General features: G+C 38.9%; 1 protein-coding gene across 4 annotated transcripts in view; it reads left to right on the top strand.

Annotated features, from left to right (window-relative positions):
• The window catches only part of ints1 (integrator complex subunit 1), a gene marked incomplete at its 5' end in the record, with an annotated part of 16,657 nt that extends 9,362 nt beyond the window's left edge, over positions 1–7,295 (top strand). For 2 of the 4 annotated variants that reach the window (XM_035654959.1, XM_035654956.1), the window contains 15 exon segments: positions 271–439; positions 952–1,075; positions 1,183–1,298; positions 1,459–1,546; positions 1,680–1,930; positions 3,322–3,451; positions 4,055–4,188; positions 4,274–4,466; positions 4,592–4,716; positions 4,853–4,962; positions 5,133–5,246; positions 5,334–5,404; positions 5,499–5,590; positions 5,774–5,883; positions 6,106–7,295. In XM_035654959.1, the coding sequence (XP_035510852.1) occupies positions 271–439; positions 952–1,075; positions 1,183–1,298; positions 1,459–1,546; positions 1,680–1,930; positions 3,322–3,451; positions 4,055–4,188; positions 4,274–4,466; positions 4,592–4,716; positions 4,853–4,962; positions 5,133–5,246; positions 5,334–5,404; positions 5,499–5,590; positions 5,774–5,883; positions 6,106–6,221 (1,943 nt within the window). 4 annotated transcript variants of the gene reach the window in all.
• Between the last annotated feature and the right edge of the window lie 1,162 nt (positions 7,296–8,457).

Raw genomic sequence — 8,457 nt, 5'->3', positions numbered from 1 at the left:
AAGTACTTTCCAATAAAAAGAAAACAAGCTGAGTTGGTGACAAATACAGTAGCTTGAAGTGAAAAAGAAACCTGTAGTGAATTATTTGATAGACCATGTGAACTGAATCTCTGTAATTCATGTAATACAATGTATTGTTACACCCATAGGTGGCTGCCACTAAAACACAAAAGCTAGTGCAACATTTCACTTTTTGTTTTGTTACATAAGGATGTATAGTAGCAGCCCAAAGCCTATCACTAAGCATGCTGTTTTTTTATTATATTCCAGTGTTACAAGGGCTGATGGAGGTGAGGTCGCCGTATTTGGAAGAGCTACTGTCTCTGTTGATGACTGTTGGTACACAGAATGGTACGGCTGGCCCTGTTGCCACGGTGATTTCCTTGCTGCTTCAGGAAAGTGAGGAGCGAGCTGTGAAAAAGGAAGTGGATTCTAACAAGTGAGTACTGCAATTCTATTTCCCTCTCAAGTCATGCAAGAAACATTTATATTTGACAGGACTAAATGACAAACACGGCTGCCTGTGACAAAAATAGCAAAGCGCCGCATGCTGTCTGTGGCCTTGTACTCGGAAACTGCCATTGGATTTGGTTCTGAAAGGTTTAATTGGTTTTGCAGCTTCACATTGGCTTTACAGATTCACTTGCTGTGCAAATCGCAGAACACTTTACAGAATCGTTTATATGTTGGGTTTAAGCCACACTCTCGGTGAGGCAGGTGCATACTCAAAAGTTGGTCCAAGGAGTGCAAGTAGATTGAGTGATAGCAAGTATTTATGCACCATAAGAGGCACATGAAGCATATAAACATTGAGCATCAGATCTTTAGCTCAGTTGTATTTGAATGTATTGCACATTATCTTTCTGAGGTCTTGATTACGGCTATAGGGATTAAATATACGTTCAATCACATCTCCATAGAATAACCTTTCAGTTTCACCTTTGCCAGCAGCTCTGAGGTGACAAAGTCAGGACTGAGCTCCGGACTGCTGGTTGATTGGCTGGAGCATCTTGACCCTGAGGTCACTTCAGTGTGTCCAGACCTTCAACAGAAACTGCTGTTTGCCCTCAACAAGGTAAGATAAGCATTGCCTGCAGGTAATGTACTTCTCTTGTCTTATCACAGTGGTGGTAAATCTTTGCATTACTGCTACATCCTTTCTGCTTATTTCTCTTATTTCAGGCCCGAGGAACTCCTGCCTACAGACCTTACCTTTTGGCCTTGCTTACACATCAGTCAAACTGGTCCACCCTCCTGCAGTGTATCAGTGCTCTTCTTAGCAAGCGCAGAGACTATAAGTATGTCGTTTAAAAAAACATTTTGTCACTGTTTTGCATAACTTTAGTAGATTAACATACTGTAGTTACTCAGCAATAGTTTTGTCTGGTTCTGATTTTATTGAGAATATTACATCTTGCTGTGAGAGATTATTTTAATTGCCTGTGTAACATTTTTTAGACTTGACCCATCATCGGCCCTGGATTTCCTGTGGGCGTGCAGCCACATCCCGCGTATCTGGCAAGGACGTGACCAGAAGATCCCTCAAGTAAGATCAAAAACCCACATACAAAGTCCCCAGTCAAAGTCACCCTTTTTTCTGTGTTTTTTATGAGACCGAAGTTAGAGAGTTCATTCTGCTGAAGCTGATGACTGGTGTATTTTTCTGTTTGTCTGTGCAGAAGAAAACAGAGAAGTTTGTGTTACGACTCAGCTCAGAGGAGCTCATCAGCCTGGTGGACCTCATTTTGTCAGAGTCGGAGCTCCACAGTCGTGACTCACCCCACGATGACAAAAGCAGCTTGGACCAAGCATCCTGCTCCCTCATCCAGTCCAGGCTGCCCCTCCTTCACTCCTACTGCAATGGAGATCTAGAAAACATCAAAAAAGTTTCAGAGTACCTCATCAACTGCACAAAGAAATGGGAGGACAGGTATGGTGTTTATTAATTTGCTTCTACTCTTTTACCTCTATCCCATCCCTCCATATTCAAAGACACATATGCTCATCGCAGTTTTTAGTGCAAGGTTCATTAAAGCGCTCATCCTATCCATTTCAACACATTGTATTGTTCTTTCTAATTAGCCCAAATACGAAGAGTCATTTTTATGTTATGGTGTGCTGATAAACTTAGGGTAAATCACACTAGATTTTCCTTCTTGGTGCAGATGAACTTTTTAGACTTCCTCTGTCAGCCACAATGCTGTGGACCAGGGAAAGCTCGATAATTAGGTCTATTGGTGTGAAATTAAAACCAGCAGAAGTCGTCTGTACTGTGATCTCTTTAAAAGCTCACTGTATTATAATGAAGCCAAGAGGATTAAGGCTGAAGCTCTAAACTTGCCTGTGTTGTGAATTCCTGCTCTGACTTAGCTGTCAGAGATCAGGGTGCAACTCTTTGTGGAGGCAAACCCTCCTTTCATGAATATGTCTCTGGTTATTAAACCACTTTAATGAGGAAACTTTGGCCAAGGTCAAGCAAAATTAGCTTCCGAATTACAGTATTTTAAGTACAGCTAAGCTGTCTGGTAAAATGGTTGCTAGTGAAAATATGGCAGGATAAAAACATGTTGAAAGTAAAGGGTTTTGGCCTTGTGTTGAATAAACACTTGATTGTATGTTGAGCATTCTTCTTGTGAACCCTCGCTTTCAGATAAGCTGGTGTTTATTCCAATTACACACAGACTATTGAACAACGAGCGGACTCTTTACTCTTGGTCAAGGTCGCTCTGATTTGCTTCAGTTAGTAGAAAGTACATCATTTGAGCCGGGCAAGAGCTTTAGAGGATTTTATGCAACCGCGATACTTAAAGGCAAATGCGTCAGAATTACATTATGCTATTCATGTGCCTAGTTGTATTAATGTACATTAATTAATGCCGATTTGTAGATAGAAACAATAGACACATGCTTTACCATGCTCTCTAATCTGTGATCTCATATTAGTTCTGTTGATAATGAATAAAGTGAATGTGACACAACCCAAGGTGATTTTTCTTTGAAACTGGGAACATTGTTTGCTTTATGTTAGTCCCACTATAGAATAAAGCTCGAGTTGAAAAGCTCTGGCAAACTTTGTATGGCTGCACAAAATTGGTCAACCAGTCACTGTCAATTACATAGCTTCAAGCTACACAACTCAATAACATCAGGGATTACAGTCTTGATTATTTTTTACTAAGCTTCCAGCTTTACCATGGCCAGCAGAACGATCCTCTTAAGCCAATAATAAAATGTATTTTCCCTAAAGTGAATGACATATTATATTATATTATATATATATATATATATATAATATACAATCTTGTATATTTTGTCTTTCAGTGCGATGAGTAAGCGGTGCCAGAACTTACTGCTGCAGATCTATCTGCACTTCCCTGAGGTCATCCAGCACATTACCCTGCCTGAAGGCACCTTCAGCAGTGGTGGGGCTGCATACGGCAGCAGCTGCAAGGTAAAGATGTCTGATTCATAGATCACATAGTTCTCACCATATACATTTGACTTGTGACATTTGAATTTCTATGCCCTGCTACCATGATATAATGAAATGTTTATTCTTCTTGTGAATATAATAGAGAAGTCATACTTTACTTAGACTAGGGGTCCTTTTAGATAAAAGTAAAAAATATCTGGTTAATTTTAGATTCAGATTCAGATTCAGATTCAGAAATGCTTTAATAATCCCAGAGGGAAATTATTTAATTAATAAATTAATAAATAATTTAGTAGGAGCTTCCTAAATAAAGTTGGATATTACAAAGTAAAAACTGATTTTGTAATTGCTGTAAAAACAGGACAAGCAACAGTAACACATACCCATTGCTTACCACGAAATGGGTCACAAGTCATGACCTACAGCATCTACAAAGCCCCATAAACTGCACACTCCACTGCACTCCACAGGAAGTGATCATAATGCTGAAAATTGGGATCTGATGTCATGGCCATCTTATATTCATGAAATACAAAAAATATTTGGTCTGTAGTTGACAACTCAAGAAACAAATGGCTTTTGCGTTTTATTTATATTATAAAATTATGTATTTTTCTTCAGCTTGATGTCCTGGTGCATCGCCTGGTCACACTGCTTGCTGATATAGGAGACTCAAAGTCAGCTGAGAACCGCGTGTCTGATGCAAACCTTGCATGTAGGAAGCTGGCTGTGTCGCACCCTGTCCTTTTGCTCAGGTGAAAAAAATGCACAAGTATTTTGGGGTTTAGTCTTCAAACCTGACATTTTCCATCTATTGACAGTTTTTCCTCTCTTTTCCAGACACCTGCCCATGATTGCAGGTCTCTTACACGGTCGCGTTCACCTAAACATGCAGGAGTTTCGGCAACAAAACCACATGACGTTCTTCAGCAATGTGCTCGCCATCCTGGAGCTGCTGCAGCCACTTGTTTTCCACAGCGGCCACCAGAGGGCGCTTCAAGACTGCCTTCTCTCCTTTATGAAGGTCCTTCAGGTGGGCGGATCACACACTGTCAAATCTTCACCATAGGATTTAGAATTGAGATCAGGCATAACGACTGGTTTAATAAGCTACAAATCAGTTTTCCAATACCTGTTTGTGCATCTTTCCTCTCGTAGAACTTCCAGAGGACTCGTTCTCCGTTGGTCTTCATCAACAAATTTTTGCAGTTCACACAGAAATACATCACCCATGATGCAGTAGCTGCCATTCCTTATTTACAGAAGCACTCTAACATCTTGCAGTAAGTATATTGTGGCAAAAACTACTTTTGAATGATATGTTTTTTCACTGTTAAATAGTATACCATGAATGAGTTTACTGCATTTACAGCAACAATGGCTTTGTTAGAGGTTTTGTTTTGCTGTTTCTCTCATTAGGGTTCTGTGTGCTGAAAACCCAGACCTGGTTCAGCTGAAATCTCTGCTGGCTGGACTCACTTTGCCAGTGAAAAGTTCTTCTGCAGAGGTTGCGCCAGAAGAGAGAGATGGTAAACACAGGAGGATCTTCTAAGTTGGAGTTGAAACATAAAACCTTGCAATAATTTATATATGTCTAGATACATGGTGACTTTTAATGTATTTAGTCTAAACAGCCACTGTTGCACTCTTTCCTTGCAAACTGCAGTTTTGCTAAACAATTGTTTTTGCTCTTTACCAGACGACATGTCCACCGGTTCCCTGCCGCTAGTCAACATATCTGCCTCAGTTTCACTGAGTGCAGCTGACATGACCTTGTACCTGAAAAAGATGTCCAGAGGAGAGGCAGTCGAGGGTAACAAACGTACTGCTGCAGCAATTTCACACGTATAAATCCTGTATCATAATGAGTAATATGCAGTTTTTTCACCCGTCTGTATAGATGTGCTGGAGGTGTTGACAGAGGTGGATGAGAAATCAAGGAGGAGCCCAGAGATCATCCAGTACTTCACTGTGAGTCATAAACAACAGAAACAAAACAAGAGGTCAAGTGTAGAACCTGTCAGTGTGTAACTTGTCAGTCACCACCTTTTGTCACTGTTTGTAGAACGATCTGCAGAGACTCATGGTTTCCTCTGAGGAATTGTGTCGGAACATGGCCTTCAGTCTGGCCCTGCGCTGCATCCAGAATAATCCCTGGTAGGTTTACAGCACTCCGGGACAAACCACAGACGGAAACAAAAAAAAGAAGACAATGGTTCAAAAAAAAAAAAAAGATGTATTGATACTGATCTGTCAATCAATCTTCAATCCATCTGTCTGCATACTTTTGTTTGTTTCTATTTACTTTTCACAATCTAATGCATGTTTTCTCTGCTGCAGCCTGGCAACAGACTTCCTGCCAACATTCATGTACTGTATGGGCAGTGGGAACTTTGACGTGGTACAGACTGCTCTCAGGAATCTTCCAGAATATGTTCTTCTCTGTCAAGGTAAGAGGATACCTTTTAGTCACATTCTTTTTGACAGTGATCTGGTAAGGAGGAAGCAGTCGGTCCTCTGTCTGTCTTGTCTTTTAGTCTCATGACCACGCTGTATTTTTTTTTTTTTTTTGCAAAAAAAGTGATTTAATGAAGCATGCAACCAAAGTCCTAGTCAGTCACACATCCATAGCTGCATGTTGTAATGTGATTTATTTTTTTTTTTCCTCACAGAACATGCAGACATCTTGCTCCACAAGGCGTTTTTAGTGGGTATCTACGGACAAATTGACACCAGTTCAATGATTGCGGAGTCTATGAAGGTCCTTCACATGGAAGCAACAACGTAACAACAAAGCATACAACTCCACATCTGATTGGAAATAGTGTCATTCATTTTCTGCATTCCAGAGCTGGATTTTTTCTTTATTGCCTTTAATTCACATTGCTCTAATTTCAATATGATAGATTAGCAAACTGTGGCTCTCCAATAGTACAGATTAAAGGATCCTGCAATGATCTGGTAGCTACCAGTAATATAATAACTTCTGGATAATTTAGTGACTTCAAAGAACGCATTAGAATTCCCTCTAAATTACTTAAAAATGTAATAATTAACTGTAAAATTACTGTTGGTGTAATAATGCCACAATTAGTGGATTTATTACTTCTTAGAGGATGTAAGTTATTTTTAACTGATGATGTAATGATACATTAACCAGTAATTAAAAAAAGATAACACAAATTGGAATATTATTTGGTGATATTATTATATAAATGGTTTAAGACAACAGAATATACAAAATTGGAGTCAGTCAATAACTTAAAAATGAATATTATTATAATAAATATATTATAATTGTTTAAAAATATATTTAATTAAATTGAATTTGAAATTTTTATTGCATTTTCAGACAATTTAGAGGGAGTGTTTGCACTTCTGCAGTCATTAAATTACTAATAGAGCTCAATTCGTGTTTGGATAACGGTGCACTAGTTATTGTACAGTAACAAAGCTTACTGTTTGATTCATAGTTTTTAATCAACATCTGAAAAAATCCACAAGTTGGCAAATTTGCTATAGTTTCCCTCTGAATTTTGCCCAAAATCTAAAAGTCAGTAGAATCTGACTGAATACCAAACACTATTGGAATGCCTCACTGTATTACACAAAGGTGGTAATTAAGTAACGTGTTTATCCCAAGCAACAGTGAATCACCAAACAAGACTCTGTTGTTTGACTCTTTAAAATTAAGACTAAGATGTCAAAATGCGTCATTGCCTGAATACAATATTAAATGTGAATTCTTTAAATAGCTAAAAAGAACCGGTCATTTTTTTGGAGCTACTATGCTTTACTGTTACCATAACGTCATCTGTAAGCCACCTTGATGAAAACTGAATAAAATTACTTTTGGAATATCCTTTTTTTTATGTTTCATTCAGCTTTACTGGACAGAGTGAATAGTGTAACATATTTCATCAGGAAACCACTGTAGTTCAGGAATTCAATGGAGACATTTACCACTGTTTAATTGGAAAGCAGTTTAATGTTGAAATTGTAAAAACACAAATTTCACAAGAACCAATTATTACCTTTCAGAATAATATTTTAGCACCTCAAACAAGATGGAATTGGGGGGGGGGGAAATAAGTGATGCAAGGTTTGTGGCTTTTCATTTCATTCCAATAATTCTTGGATCCTGATAAAACTGGAAACAGCCGCCATAGGTACGCTTGCTCTTCACTGGCGTGTAACAGACAAATTAAAGGCGTGATGCACATGCTGTGATGGAAACCATTTTGCCATGAAAGTGTGAGTTGTTTTGCCCAGTGCCACTGACTTCATCTAAAAACCTCTTGATGGAGTCAAACGGATAAGTTAAATAACATGTAGGCATGCCAGTACACTAGGAAAGTGGAAGTCCCCATTGATAGTAAATTAACCATGGCGGTAATTGTTCAATCACACAGACCAAAGGGTGCTTTGAAGACGTGATGTGGGTAGGCCATTTTACAGCAGAGACTGCTGCTGGTGTTTTGTTACATGGGAGGATATGAAGATGAAGCCACAGCATGGTTAAGGATCCTCAGTGAGGGTTAGACATGCCCACACTGGCGGGTCAGTGGACTCTGTCATTCACAAATAACAGGCATTCAATAAGATACCTGGGTTGGATGGCTGAAAGCAGGTTGTCTCAGACTACATTAATGCAGATTTTTTCTAAAGGTGAACACAAAAACAAGACTCGAGGTCAGTTTTGAAGATGAGAAATAATGAAAATCATGTTTCTTTTACCTCTTTGGGCAACAAAATGTATAAATAGGCTGAGTTGTGAGTATCATGTACAGAATTCAAACCCAAGACATTGTGGGTTCATTATATATGTACCTTTGTCTTATGAACCCTCATGATGCCTCCAAATCCCCTTTAATGAATATGTATTCACACATCCATTCTTATAATTAACTTGTTCATATGTAAACCCAATCATGTCCTACCCATCAAGCCTCATACCTACTCATCTCTCTCTGCTGGCTCTGTCTGATGTGTTAATTGCACCTGTATGGTGTCCTATAACTAGC

This window comes from Morone saxatilis, unplaced genomic scaffold, assembly GCF_004916995.1.
Source record: "Morone saxatilis isolate NCDOM2014 unplaced genomic scaffold, NCSU_SB_2.0 Contig14, whole genome shotgun sequence".
Classification (NCBI taxonomy): domain Eukaryota; kingdom Metazoa; phylum Chordata; class Actinopteri; family Moronidae; genus Morone; species Morone saxatilis.
This window is presented reverse-complemented; position numbering and strand designations above follow the sequence as displayed.